Source organism: Ictidomys tridecemlineatus, chromosome 2, assembly GCF_052094955.1.
Source record: "Ictidomys tridecemlineatus isolate mIctTri1 chromosome 2, mIctTri1.hap1, whole genome shotgun sequence".
Taxonomy (NCBI): domain Eukaryota; kingdom Metazoa; phylum Chordata; class Mammalia; order Rodentia; family Sciuridae; genus Ictidomys; species Ictidomys tridecemlineatus.
The window spans coordinates 33,162,342-33,178,354 of record NC_135478.1 but is presented as its reverse complement, the minus strand read 5'-3'; the positions used below and the strand labels follow the sequence as shown (position 1 = coordinate 33,178,354).

Here is a 16,013-nt window from a genome sequence, read left to right as displayed (position 1 = left end):
ACCAACCGGCGCTGGCTGAACCAATACCGAGGCATCTTCCTCCACCTTGCCGAGCGCCTCAGCCAATCCGGAAGGGCCATGCTGCAACGTGCAGAGCGCCATAGCGACGGGTGACGCCTGCCAGAGTTGCCCTAGCAGCCAGAGAACGCTCAGGATCCAGCCCCAAGCTGCAGGCACAAGAGGTGGCAAGAATTGCTTAGCACTCTACTGCAGTCTTTGCCTGGACATTGAACAATCTATGAACAGGTCTCCCAATCTGTGCAGACTTTCCTAGACTTCTGATGCCTAATCTTTAGCAACTGAAATAAAATGGGTGGGAAAGAGCAATCTGGGGGTATTTCGGGAAATGCTGTCGACTTGAAATCAAATTGATTCTCTCCCAAAGCAAAGATCTAATTTGAAAAGGAAATCAATGCAACATGCTACTCATATGGCACAAAAACATTCTCAGTTGAGCATGCTGCATCTCGGGCAATGAGAAAATGGTGCTGTGAAAATAAATGACTTAGGATTCAAGAGGTCTTTATGTTACAACTAACACTAGTTCATTTTATGTCCTTGGGCAAGTCACTTCGCCTTTTGAAATCTGCAGATTCTTAAAGAAAAATTCAACTGCATTAGATAAAGGAATAAAAGGATACAAACAGCATGGAGCTTTAAGTATCAAATTTATTGAGTGCTAAATTTTGTCCCAGATATATTCCGAGTTATTTCCTCATATTATTTCACCCACTCGTCACATCCTTTTTTCATCCTAGAATTGTAAACAAATTGCCTGAAGAGTCCAAAGTGATGTACGTGATGGAGACAGTAGAACCTATGCTGTGACTGTCTAGAGTCCTGTCTTATCCACAAGGATGCTCCCTTGACAATTTATTCAGGTATAGTCCTAACTCAATCCTACCTTAACATCCCTCAAAATGAACATTAAGTGTATCAGCACTTGACAAAATCTCCCAACCTTGATTTAAAATGAATATGGTGCATCCTTCCCTAATATTTCTCTGATATGAATAATAAGTGAACCCAAAGATACATCGATACTTCAGGTTGTGTATTGTGAAAGTATTCTTATTAAAGAAAATAAAAAGAAAAACAAAAGGGAAAAATCCTATTTCAGGAACATAGAAAAGGGATGAAAGCCAAATACAGGTGAATATACCAGAACTAACTAAGCTTCAGGGGACATAAAACCACCAGGATTAATGCTGCTCTTCAAAAATGGGTACACTATTTATTTCAGTGTCTTTTCTGATTCTGCTTTTTCTCTTCATCTAAAGTATACTGGGAGGTAAGAGGCAGAAACCCCTCATTTTCCTTCCTCTCCTACCCCATATATCAAGCTGAGAAAGCTATGCCACTCTTGGAGTACAAAGTCAAGACAATAACCAACAACTAATTAAGTAGACTTTTATTGCTCTTTCAACTTCAATAACATCTACAAAAAAATAGTTTTCTTCTAACAATTATGAAACAAATTTGAAAGGCAGGATCATTCACATTATAGACTTGGGTAGAGACTTGTACTTCATAAAAATGAAATATAACAGTTCTACAATTTAATGTTTAATTTACTTTGGATTTTATTATAAAAGAAAATATCACTGTAATTATAAAAGTCATAAAAATTGTTAACTGTACTGTGAAATTACACCAAGGTATCAAATATTACACAAATGAACAATAAAATTCAATTTTTAAATGTAGTAAACACTGGAAGATGCCCTCCCTCCTGCAAAAACAAAAACTTTGATAAAGCAACAAAAAGCCACAGCACAAAAACCAATCAATGTGCAAAAAATTATGATTAAAAAAAAACTGGGGCTTAACAAGTACTCTAAATATGAGCTAATTAAATTTTATTTTAAAGATAATCTTTAGATGATTCCATTTCCAACCGTTTTCCTGTAATTGACACTTATTTTACTTTCTAAAGTTAGAAAAAAGACTTTACATTAAAATTGCCAAATCTTAAAATTTGAACACCACTTTAAACCTTGAATGTCTTTAAAGACTTTTTAAATTTACTTTCTAAAAATAAATACTTGTTGGAATAAACAACAGGGCATTTCACTTATTTGCACTGCATACGATAACAATGATGTGATCTACATAAATAAATTTAAAATATTGCTATTTAATATAAACATTTTGAATTACAATGTTATATCCATGGCTTACATATCCAAAATCTGAGCACTTTAAAAACAGGATTCACCAACTGTTGAGCACATTTACAGAACTCATGTACATGACATAATCCTCTAACTAGCAAGCTCTGGTGGTATACCTCAATTTCAGAGACCATTTTTCTTCTTACAGAATTTTGAACCTGCCTTTGTGAAAGGAAAAAGTTAGAAAGCTATTTTATTCACACAGATACTCTGAGTATGTGGAAGAAACAAGAAATGTTTTTTTGGATGTAGAAAACAAAAGTTATTAAGTCTGAGTGGTAAACAAATCTTTATAAATACATGCATTAGCACATAAAAATTATATCCTACACGTTTTACAGAAGACTTGGCAAATATGAACATTGGTACGCCACATCTTTAAACAACCTAAGAGATTTAAGATTGATAATATCACACACATACACACACAACACACTCACTCAATACACTTTTGAAAGACTGTGCTTCATTTCGACATACCTAGTATTATTAAAAAATATATAGAATCATCCTTTTATCATAAGGAAGTTTCGTTCATTGTTTTCTCAAAAGCTGCTATTTTAGATTGAAACAGCCATCAGAAGAAAGTAAATTTCAAATGGTCAACATCAGAATTTATTATAGTCTTTGTAAACAGACATCTATAAATAAATAAAAATATGGTGGAGAAAAGAATATCCTGAGGCGGCTCTATGGCCAGGGTATTCAGTAGCACTAAGCTCTATTCTGAAAATCAAGGCATCTAAGAAAGTGCAGGGCTGTTTATTTGAATTTATTTTGTAAATGGAATATGTACAGGTTTAACTATTTTGCACCTTGAGGTAAATCAGTACATAGCAATTACCACTGCTCATATACACCTATTTAAGGCAACATTTAAAAATCACTATATATAGTAAATTATATCTTTCACTGTCTTGTAATGAATGCTGTCCATGATTGTAATTTTCAAAAAGTGGAAGAAATACCATAATCACTTAAAACAAGCAGTCAATTACTTAAACATGAGTTTACCTTCGATCTTCAATGGAGGAGTAGTCATATCATATCATTTTGCAAGTCAAGTAGTCAAAAGCAAGCAGAAACCAATAAGGAATCAGAAACACCGTAAAATATTTTGAACGCAAAGAATTTTGCAAGTCATGGTTTTTCTGGCACTGGACAATTACTATACATAATTAAATAAAATCACAGAAACACTATATCCCAGGTAGTTTTCAGTTTAAATTTTAAAAATCACTTCCTGTAAAATAAGTACAGTTGCTAACCCTTTGATGTCCAAACACAAGGAAATGATGTGAGGAAATCCTCTAGTTTAGATACATCAAGGTATTTTTAAAAATAGCAGCAGATACCGGGACTTTGGAAATGACTATGCTGCTATGAATGAAAAGGAACCACTGAAATGGAAGCTCATAACAATAATCAGCACCATGGGTAATACTCTCCATCAATTGCCAAGAGTCTAAAACTCTTTTTAGGCAGTACCAAATGATGCCATCTACAATTTCTAAAGAAAAAGCAGCTAGATTTCCAACATCTCATCTGAGGCAGAAGTTGAATCTATTATAAACTCTGACAAAACAGTCTCAGATGGGGAAATTACCATAGTTATTATTTAGTTCAGAATGGATCTAAACACCTCAGAATTGCTAAAATACCAGCTTTTGGCATTTCTCATGATCTTCTATAAGATCAATTACTCATACTTTTATACTTTCATTATAAATTAAGAATAAAGGGAGCATTGGAATTACATTAAATTTTTCATCTTAATATTCATGTCACCATCTTCAGTATTTCTATGGCTTCTCAATATTTACTTGGATTTTGTAAATTATTCTCTTGCCAAATCAGTTTTACAACCCCATTCATCCAGTCCTACAGGCTTCACAAGAACATTTATTTATTTTGTGTGGAGCTAAGAGTATATAAAAGATAGCTAAAACAATTTTCTAGAAGTTAAAAAGGCAGCTCAGAAAAACTAAGTAACAAACACTAACACAAAATAGGAAGAATGCCATCAATCTGAGCTATATATAAAATGTCTAATTTCCTTTTAAAATAGAAATATGGCAGTGCTTTATATCAAAGATGTGAAATCTGTCAACTGCTTTTAGATAATAAACATAAATGCAAGTGAGCACCAAGTATTTACATTAATGATTTACTCTCTATGTATTACCTTTTCAAATGTTTTTATAATATTTAAGTATCATATCAATTAAAATAAATAAAATATTTTTAAATGAAATTGTGTTTAACCACCTATTAAATACAATCTATGCAAAAGAAAGAATTAACAGAAAGCAAAAGGTCAGCCTTAATAATTAATACTGATCACAAACCCATTCGAGAGAATTCTGACTCCTGATTATTTAATCATACTACTTAAAGCAAGAACTTGAACCTGATATAAACTAAACTACTTTCAGAGAGCAATGGTAAAGAACAGAGTGGAAATTGTGGATTTTTAAAAAGTACAGCTATTAGAAAATAATTTCTACAAAGGTAGCAAAATTTAATTACTGCAAACTGGTATTTTATAGTTTCTAAAATTCATGAAGTTACCAATGGTGCAGGTGCTATTACAAATCATTTGCAATTTTACTTGACTGTCAGAAAGGAACCCTAGATATTAAATTTTAAGCTTTAAAAAAAAATTCCTAAAATATAAAGGTAAAAAACTATAGTTTCCTTTCTAGAAAGTTCCCGATTGACCTCTATGGTCAAGAAAATTCCATCACTTGTGAAACATGATGGACTCTACATAATGAAATGCATGGAGAAGCCATGGCATAGTACTTTACCATAGCATGGGCATACTGACTCCCTGTTCTTCCTATAAAGCACTAACAAAAGTGAAATAGTCTGAAAATTTTTAGAAACTCAAGTAAAAATTATAAATATATGGACTAAGTACGTATCACTTGAGGTTGATATGAATTGCTGCTGTGAACAAAGAGATTTAAGAAAAGCAGATTGAATGCATTTCCCCACGTCTTTCTATTGCGGAACAGAAAAACTTTCCCCCAACAGAATAAATATTTGAATAAGAACCATGTACCTCACTTCCAAGAGACCATTTCATTATTACACACAATATCCATGGTGCCCACTACAAACTTCAGATTCTACTTCAAAACACCCAATGGTCATGCATAAATAGCATGACATACAATATTGTTATACATAGTGACATGACATACACACACACACATACACACACACATTATATATAGAGATATATATATCTATATATAATTCCTGTTGGTTTAATTCTATAACGAAGTTTCAGCATCCATGTATTTCTTTGATGGTTCATCTTCAAAATTTATTGTCACACTCACAGGTTTTTCTGGACTGTTTAAAACAAAGAATGAGAAAAAATGATTACTGAAAGAACAAAGACTGGATGTTGAAAACATCCAACAATAAGTATCTGTAGTAAACCTTTTGAGATGCTCATTAACACTACTAATTTATGACTTCCTATTATAATTTTACTTTTTTTAGTGTCAGGAAGTTGAATTAAAAAAGCACAGTAAAAATCCTCAAGTTTTTAAAAATTGCATGTTTTTGCTTGCAATTCATATTTTTCTTATAACTAAAGAGAAGTTATTTAAAGTGAGTCTGTATGTGACTACATTTGATTTATGTTTTACTTCATGTGTGAACACAGTTGTAGTACTGACTTTTACTTCACTGACAAATTCAGCAATATATAAACCTTTGTTAATATAAGCATCAATTTCTTACAATAGGTAACAAATTGACAAAACTGTTGCCCCTAAATCTGGTTTACAAATACAAGACCAAAACACCTACTTATATGCATATATATATATGCTTTTTGTTTGTTTGTTTTTGGTACCAGGGATTAAACTCAGGGGTACTTAACCACTGAGCCACATCCCTAGCCTTTTTTTTATATTTTATTTAGAGATAGAATGTCTCTGAGTTGCTTAGGGCCTCTCTAAGTTGTTGAGGCTGGCTTTGAACTCATGATCCTCCTGCTTCAGCCTCCAGAGCTGGACAGAATTATAGGCATGTGCCACCATGCCTAGTTGGCTTATGTGTTCAAGTTAACATCAAACACTCTGAGACTCCACGTATATGGATTCAATGATTGATTTTTATTCTAAGACAGGAATATCAGGATTCTGAAAAAAATTTTACTAAAAAGTACAGAAATACACTATGGGTTGCTGCCTTATTCAAAAAGTCTGAAGGAAAGGAGGGCTCCCAAAGATTTTTCTGTTAAATGACATAGCCAAGACATTCTTTATTTTCATGAAGGGAGGAGCAATCCAAATGAAAGGCAAAAGTATAAAAGATATGTTAATATTATTATAAGGCCTTTATGTTTATCATAAAAAAAATTGCAATCTGGCCCAAAGGTGCTGACAGGATATAAAAAATAAGTGTCAGTAAAAAGAATATGAGTTCGGGATGATCCAAAATGACAAAGAATTTAACTTTAAAACTTTACAAAAGAAAGAAACAGCTCAGCTTAGAAAGATAGGACTTGAGAAACAATGATTGAAAAGAAAGACATAAGATAGAGATAATTAGAACAAAGGTTCTAAAGAGAATAGAGAAAGAATGAGAAAAAGCTAATTAATTTTTATCACAAGACAAGAGTTCAGAAAGATAGCAACTAACCAGAAATAGCTACACTGCTTGCATGCCTGGAAATGTTTTGAGCTGAAGCCCAGGCAGAATACTCCAACACCCAACACAGCAAGTTATACGAGAGACTTTCTGAATATGAGTAGGACAGCCTTGTAGGACAATGCCTCATTTCTCCAGAGACCTAAAGAATTCCTGAGGTCTCAGGCCTCCAAGTGAGAGCAAAAAGAGAAAAAAGTGTTCCGTAACAAGAAACAACATCAAGGGTTCTCTGAGTTTCAATACATGGTCCATTATGAAACTAAATGCTTTTATATCAATGAATTAATTTTCTTTCCAAATATCTTTAGGGAAAACATTTACCTCACCCGAAGAAATTATACACTTAAAAAAAAAAAAAAAAAAAAAAAACCAGCAGAGCAAAACAAAATGAAATCGTTTTTCTTTATTCTTGGACCATCACAAAACATGACTAAGGTGGTATTCAATTGGAATGTTTAATCTCTTGTAATTATCTTTCTTTATATAGTTTTGACCTACATATTTTTCCATATTTTACTATAAAATAGCTCAAATTAATTTCAAATGATACAACTATAAATTTAAAAAGGAAATTACAAACCACAATCATTATCTACATCTGATTATTGTCACAACAAAATGATGGATGAAAGCAAAAAGGGAGAGAAGTAAAAAGGAAAGAAGAGTGGTTTTGATAAGCAAGAATATAAATTAGGTTAAATGTAATGGTTTTACTGCATCAATATCAACATGTTAAGTTGAAAACTGCCAAGTTTGAAAAGGCATAAATAATCATAACTACCTCGTGTTAGATCTGGTTACTTTGGCATTCTCAGTATTCATGGAAAGTGCCTTCCACTGTGCAGTTTTGGCCATTTCATCTGATATATTAACAACTGAGGGATCAACACTGAAGAACAAACACACTTTTCGGTTAGTATATGCAAAAGCATTAATATTGTCTTTCTTTTTTATCTATGTCATTATTTGCTTTCATCAACTTAAAATTGAGAAAATCCTTGCCATGCACTTAAACCAAGGCCTACAAAGATATCAGAATTTGGGGGTTCTATTACAAAGTTCCCATGGAGAATTACATCTTCCTTTATAATCAAAATGAAGAGTAAGATGAATTTGGCTTCACAATTTGATTTGGGGAATTAGTACTACTCCTACAATGATGCCCTGCAAACCTCTTGGTCACAAGTAAATTATTGAAATATATAAAAGGATATATTAATGTGCTTAGGAGTTAAAAAAAACATAAAATCAATTAGAAAGCCTTTATAATTGGCACAAATTTTAATATCAAATAAATATTACAATATGTAAGGAAAATAATTTTTAAAAACCCTTGTTTTTCATAGCCTTTACAAATCATTAAAAAAATATTAGAAAAGGTGACACTTCACAATTAGAAATAAACCTCTGAAAATATTTTGACAAAGAAAAACAACTTTATAAATATCACTTTTAGCTGGCATTTACATTTTTGTGTCAAAGTGTTGTTTTATCAAATGTATCAAAATCAAAAGAATGCCCATTTATTATAAGGGACAAATGTAATCACATTCTATGTTTCTATGAGTTACTGCAAAAATGACTTTCCGACCCCAAATCCAATGATGATATCCATAAATAATTAATTTGAGGCTCAAGGATATCAGCACAAGTAATATGAAAGTATCATGAATCATGAAGTTATCAAAAATATATCTGCAAGTCCTTTTTTAATGAAAAGAAATGTTTCATGCAAAATAAAGCTAAAAATGCAAATGTGAAATTAGATCATGTTAAATTAACAATGTAATAATAAATAGTAGTCACTTAAAAGATGTTATCTTTGTTTATACTTTAAATCAGAAAGTTGTTTCAAATTCAAGATTACAGAAAGTGTGACATGGTCACTGAGAAGTCTCTAGGAATGGCGGCTGTACTTTTTACCAAGACTTGTTTTTCAGAAATACATAAAATTTAAGTGCCCAGTCAAAATGGCAGAGCCATCCAATCTGAAACTTTTGCCTAGCTGAGCAAACAATTTATTCACTTGGTTGTGAATTTCAAATAATGAAAGAAAGGAATTCCTGAAGAAGTTTCCTCCTTCAAGTAAGAACTTTCCCATTAGAAGAAATCAATCTTTTTCAATATAGCATACATTTTACTGAGCCTCAAAATAAAACTAAATGGAAAAATTTTTCTATATAAATTTACTGTTATATATTTACATTGTTATATAAATTATTTTCATATTTTATAAGGCTTTAGGTTTTCCAAATGCTTTCATATATTATATCATTTGATCTTCATGGCAAGTAATCCAGAACTATTTAAGATGTAAAACTCTGGCAAATAAACAGGTTAGCCATTTCTTGGCATTCTCAAGGTTCAATTTTTAAGCAAAGCAGAATTATGGTTCATCACTTAAAAGACAAAAGGAAAAACTCAGATATCCATTCTTTTGGTTAAATATCAGACAGTTAAAAATAAAAAAAATTTTGAAGCAGGCTAATCAACTGGTCAGAGATGTGCATTCTAAAACTGAATTCTCTATAAATAGCTTATGAGAAATGGAATAGATATATGGGAAAATGTATCGACTCCCCCCCAAAAAAGTACAAGTTTGCATTTCCCAAACTCTGCATCTTTTGTTCTTAAATTTAAATAAAAAATGGTTCACCAAACTAAAAACTGATGAATTATACAAAAAAAAAAATCTATTAATACGTTTTCCATAATATGAGCCCTCAGACCTTTGAAAACTAGAGAGTGCTATAGGGTCTCTAAACATAGGTATATCTGGAAGGTTACCATATGGATTACAATCATTTTATTTTCCAGTGCACACTGACTCAGTCCTGATAAAGGGTAGAAAGGAAAAAGCAAAGCTACCAAGAAAATGGAAATAGTCTGAAACTCATGTACTGATTTAAAATTTCACTAGGATAGAAAGAATAATAGAAGACAAGTAAAATATATTAGCTTGACATGAGCTTTCATGTAAGGCTCTGGTCCACGTCCAGCTTTTTCTTCCTTTCTGCCTGTAACCTGGTTGGGCAAGGACCAAGAGATTTCCTTTTCAAACTACAGGAAGCTTCCCTTTAGTTGATAAGATACAGATTTTATCATCTTTTTAAAAACAGATATCACTACTTTAAAGAAGCACTACATGACTTACTCATGCACCTGACATGTGTATATAATAACTTTTACAAAACAAAGTTCCACCTCACCTGTATTTTAGGGCCTTGACTGGAATTTGCAGGAGACTTCCTCCTTCAAATGGAAGGTGCACAGTGTCGTCATCATCCTGAAGCATTCGTTCAGCTTCCTAAGAGCACACAAGAAGGGGTTACTTCTCCCAGAATACTCCCAGAAGGGGCAGCTACAAAAGAACACCTTAAAGACTTGGAAACCCAAGCTGAAAACATTATTTAAATACATCAACTTTAACTAAAGACTTCATTTTATAATTATGAACGCATACTTGTAGAATAAAGATTAATTTTAAACGGTATAACTTTCGTTTCTGAAAGTGAATCACTAATACTATTTGAAAATCAATTTAACTACTTAAGTTTGAGTGCCAACTATTATATCGTTACATGATAAGTTAAAATTTTGTGAAATCTCATGTCTCTTATCATATTATGAGGTGAATAAAGCTTCATTTGTATAAGGAAGGGTTTTTTAATCTCAGCAATACAGACATTTGAGGCCTAATAATATTTTTCTTATGGCAGGGGAGATAGGGGTGGGGAGATCTGTATCATATATTTTTCAGTCTCCTAGGCATCATCTACCCATTAGATGGCAGTTTGCAGCCCCTTTAGTTGTGACAACAGAGTATTACAAACACTGATAAATGTCTTCTGGAGGGGAAGCCATCCCAGGGTGAGGACCACCTGCACAGCACACATGGCATCAAATTATGGCATGCTAATAATGGAGGCAGGGGATAAGGCAGTAGGAGAGACTGAAAAAGCATTTATATTCTTCTTCCTTATACAGAAACCCCACTTATTTGGAGGTGGCAATATGCCCTGATTTTTAAAATGAAACAAAGAACTCCTACATTAAACTTCCCAGTAAACCAATGGGGCCACATAGTATAAGTAGGACTTACTGAATGAAATTTTTGGAAAGATTCCTTCCTTAAAACACAATTCCAGGGTAAAGTCTACTTTGCCTTTGGTCTTTCCTTCTTCCTGCTGCCTCTAATGCTAACATGATAGCTAGAGTTTAGGAGCCATATTGACCCATGAGGAAAACCTGAGGATGGAAACTACATGATGAGGATGAGAGGAAAGTAACAAGACATCCCTAATAACTGTGGAGCCATCACACTAGTTTGAGAGTTCTACGTGGGAGAATAAATCCTTGTTTTGTTTTATTTTCCCTATTTTGTGCCACTGAGCCTTATTCTAACAAAAGTAATAAACAGGCAATTTGACCTAAGTATTTTATAAATAAATTATACAACATTTGGGGGAAAAAAATCACCAAAAGTTAATACATACTTACATATATAACTTTAAAGAAAATAACTCTTAATTTTAAAATTTTGGAGCCTCATTCAAAGTAATATCCTACTTATAATTTTCGTTGAAAAGTAAAGAAAACCAGTAATTTTTCTAGTTCTACTTAAGAAAGATTAACATTTAAAAAATGCATATCTTTCTTATCTTTGCTTCTCAAAACTCTGAAAGGGAAAACTGAGCAAGAAATTACAATCAACAAAGCTATATGTTCTACATATACAATCTCTACTTCTTTTTTTATTAAAGTGATGACCACATTAATAAAAAATAAAACTCAGATTATTAATATTTAAATCTCAGTATACAAATCAACTAGTGGTACATAATAGTACATAGATAAAACCTTTAGTTGGATGTGATGGCACATGCCTATAATCCCAGCTACTTAGGAGGCTGGATCCCTTGAGCCCACAAGTTCTCAACCTGGATAACATAGCTGGGCACTACCTTAAACAAAACAAACAAACAAAAAAGACTAAAGCTTTATTAAATTTTTTTAACAAAAAGATATTTATTTAAATCCCCTTTGGTATATCAGATTATTAAAATGCCTTTAAACCTAAAATGTATGCTAAAAATAATATAGTTCATGTATTTAAGGTTAAATCAGATGATAGAGCGATATAGTATTATTTTCTGTTGTCTATGTTTCAATATGTCTATGTTTCTTTCTAAAAATTCTAATTTTGCTTTTGTTAAATGCACACAGTATGTAACTTTTTAAAAGTATCCATGTGTCAGAGCAATGAGGGGCAAGAGGGTGAAAGGAGTAAGAGCTAGCATTCGGGACACATTACTTAACTTCTCCTGCCTCAGTTTCGTTATTTACAAAATGGGAATGATAACAGTCCCTACTTTATAAGGTTCTTATGAGGATTAAAGATGTTGATTCAAATAAATAGTGCTCAATGTATGGTACAAAATATTAAAGAAGGGAATAATGTAAATCTATAATTATTGTTTTTTACCTCTTTTTCTTTTTTCTTTTTGTCATCTTCTTTCTTTTTCTTACTTTCTGGCATGAGATCATCAAGCCAACTAAGTTCTCTCTTTGTGAAACACAGGTCCATGAGCTTGCGTACAAACACCAATGCCAGAACCTTAAAAAAGTGGGGAGGAGAGAAAATAGTAATGTATAATATGAATTATATAATTTAGAGAGGAAAGAAGTATTTAATAAATCTTCTAAATGACAAGAAATATATTTTGTTTAAGACTATTTCATACATTGTCTTATTGCAAAGAAACTGAGTCATATATCTTTTTGAACTGTCTGCTCAAAATTTAAAAAGTACAAAGAAGAAAAAAAATTAACATTATCCTGAATAAATCACTCGCACTCTGCATAGAACTTATAAAGGTTAGTAAGCATTGTGAATATCATAATAAAAAGATGATTTTTATGACTTTATATGAAATTAAATATTAAAAAAAAAAAACTCGCAGTACAGTGCAGCATGCCTATAATCCCAGAGACTGAAGCCAAGGCAGGGGACTGCAAGTTCAATGTCAGCCTCTGCACCTTAGCAAGACCCTATATCAAAATGAAAATAAAAAGCAAAAAGGGCTGGGGATGTATGTAGCTCAGTGGTAAAGCACCCTTGGGTTCCATCCCCAGTACAGAAGAAGAAAAAAAAAAAAAAAACCCACCTCCTAAGCAACATGATGATTAGAGTACCTATTGCCAGCACTAGGTTTTAATTTTTCAAACACATTGCAAAAAAGGACATAAAATTGCTTTTCTTTGACTGTGCATAAGCATTTAAACTGCTTAGGTTTCCTCTTCTCTCACCTGTTATCTCCTTTCTTTTGCCTGTATTTTCCTATTGGTTTTTATACCTTCTGTTTATGAATTCATGAGTTCTGTGCAACTGGGATTCAAATCCTCTACCTGCCTTGTGTTACATATATTTCTCCCAGTTCACAATATCATTTTCCTATTTATCATGCCTTTTATGATATAAAAAAACAATTATCTTTTAGGTATACAAATACTCTACTATAATTTTTTTTTACCATTTAAATCCTGAATTCATTTATATACATGACAGATAGAGTACAAATGTACTTCCAAGAATACACTTAACTCTTCCAACACCATGTACTAAATTTCATCTCTAAAATAATCTGCTTATGATACTCAAGTGATAGCACTGCCATATATTCAGGTAAATTTGTAGATGTGTTAGTTATTAAGTATTCAAAACAAAGAACATGCTATACCTATTGGTTCAGGTCTTATTATTCTATATCCTTAAATAATGTTGTGAATTGAATTTTGTCCCATACTAAACAAGTTGAAATAATCCCAACTACTTAGGAGTCTGAAGCAGAAGAATTGCAAGTTTGAGGCCAACGTTGCCAATTTTTTGAGAGTCTCTTTCAAAATTAAAGGGAAAAAAATGGGCCAGGGACGTAATTCAGTTGTATAGTATTTGCCTAGCCTGTGCAAGGCCCTGGGTTTAATCTCCCCAGCCCCACCCCCTGAAAAGGCAAGCTGAAGTCCTAACCCCCGTATCACAGAATATGACCTTATTTAGAAATAGGAATATTGCTTATGTGAGTAAGCTAAGGTCACACTGAAGTAAAGTGGGCTTCTAATACAATCCGAGTGGTGTCCTTGTAAGACAGTCGAGGGACAACACAGACAAACAGGAAGAACCATGTCACAACAAAGGCAGACAGGAGTTAATGTGGTTGCAAACCGAGGAATGCCAAAGATTGCCCGCAAACCACCAAAAGCCAGTTAATAGGCAGGTACTAACTCCCCTGGGTTTCCAGAAGGAGTAGGGGACTGCCCACACCCTGGACTTGGACATCTAGTCTCCAGAATTGCGAGACAATAAATTTTTGTTTTGAGCTATACAATTTGTAATACATTGTTCCAGTGTCCTGAGGAAACTAATATAAACACTATTGCAAAGCTTCTTTTCTTTAAATTTCTTATTTTCTTTTTTTCATTTTAGTTTATTCTTAAATATTTCATGGATTTTAGTTATTATTATGAATAAGATGTTTTCTGTTTTTAGCCCTACTACAGAGATAGAAAATATCAACTCATTTTTGTCTTTTTAATTCTAGCCATCTTAATACAATTCTCATTAATTTTATTAAGGGTTTTTAGTCTTTTTAAATTCAATTTAAACCTGGCTATATTTATTTTACATCTTCTTGAATAATAAAAGCAATGCAGGATACACATCTTCCTTTGAATATAACAAACTATGTTCAAAGTTTTAGAGACACATTGTTATAAAAGTCTCCCTTTTGTTACTTTATATAGATTTTTAGCTCAATTTTCTATCCAAGGTCAAATTTCCAAATATGTAAGGTTATAGTAACGCCTTTTTAACATGCAATTTAATTGCAATCAGGAAATATTACCTGGATAATTTCTACGGTTTAGTTTTTATAAGGATGTTTATAGTCATGTACATAACCAATTTTTACAGGGTATTTATATAAGTCATCTACAGTCTTTATAACTTTTAAACTTCTACATCTGTCAATTTCTGAAAAAGATACATTGAAATATCTTATTAAGGACTCATTCAGGGATGTAGCTCAGTGGCAGTATGGGAGGAGACCCTAGGTTCAATATCCAGCCAGAAAAAAAAATTTTTGTTTTAAAGGCTTCTGTCAGGCAAGATGGTACACGCTCTAAATCCCAATCAATTGAGAAGCTGAACCTGCAGGATCATGGGTTCAAGCCCAACCTCGAAGACCTTGCCAAAAAGGGAGAGGGGAAGAAGGAGAGAGAAAAAACCTGTTGTTTTGAATGCTTTGCTTTTTACATCTGTCTATCTCATTTGTTCAACAAAAATGTTCTAAATTCTGAAATTGTTAAAAAATACCAAAGCAGAGCTCTACAGTACAGAGATTTAAAAGTCATTTTTTTAACTGACCAGAAAATTCGAATTGGAAAACAACTGATTTATAGCTAGAAACAGTTAGTCCACATTGTCAGACATCCAAGAAGCATTAAATGGGCTATTCCTTTTTTCAACAGCAATTATAAACATAAAGAGAATTACAATGAAAACATACATAAACAATCATGTTATTAGATAGCGACCAAAAAAGTCTGAAAAAAACTTACCATCATGGGAAAAACTACTGCGGCAGCTGAAGCCTTTATCACCCATAAAAGAACCAGACAAGTAAGCTGAATGACTGTGAAAATATGGACCTTCCAGAGAGGCACATAGCGGAGGTAGATCAAATCAGGCTGATGCTTGGCAGGCATCCCAAATAACTTTATACGGTCAAAAAACTACATAGAGAATGGAGAAGAAAAAAGAAAGTTTAAACAAAATATCGTTTCTGATATTTAGGAAAAGAAATTCTACCCAATTTTAGAGTTTTCTGTATTAAATTTAAATGGTATATTCTGATAATACCCGAGATTACTTTCTTTAGCCAAAAATCTCTGGATCCAAGTAGAGAGAAAAATAAATAAATAAAGGCACTCACTTCAACTACTACAATTAACTTAATCAGAAAATTCAAAGCAAACATTTTTATTTGGGGGGATTAAAATAGATCAATTCACTGGTCATTTCATCTCTTTAACCTTGTTTTCTAATATGTATGATTAAAACAACAATCTGAATGACTTCTAAGGATCTTTCCATATATAGCATGGCTT

General features: G+C 32.6%; 1 protein-coding gene across 15 annotated transcripts in view; it reads right to left on the bottom strand.

Moving 5' to 3' along the window:
- Positions 1 to 1,396: 1,396 nt before the first annotated feature.
- The window catches only part of Slc4a7 (solute carrier family 4 member 7), a 94,883-nt gene continuing 80,266 nt past the window's right edge, over positions 1,397 to 16,013 (bottom strand). For 10 of the 15 annotated variants that reach the window (XM_040289888.2, XM_040289882.2, XM_040289884.2 and 7 more), the window contains 5 exons: positions 15,465 to 15,638; positions 12,334 to 12,465; positions 10,058 to 10,155; positions 7,630 to 7,737; positions 1,397 to 5,537 (listed from right to left, as the gene is read on the bottom strand). In XM_040289888.2, the coding sequence (XP_040145822.1) occupies positions 5,456 to 5,537; positions 7,630 to 7,737; positions 10,058 to 10,155; positions 12,334 to 12,465; positions 15,465 to 15,638 (594 nt within the window). In that variant the 3' untranslated portion in view covers positions 1,397 to 5,455. The remainder of the gene's footprint in view (positions 5,538 to 7,629; positions 7,738 to 10,057; positions 10,156 to 12,333; positions 12,466 to 15,464; positions 15,639 to 16,013) is intronic. The other 5 variants (XM_040289889.2, XM_040289886.2, XM_040289887.2 and 2 more) reach the window with 1 other exon arrangement.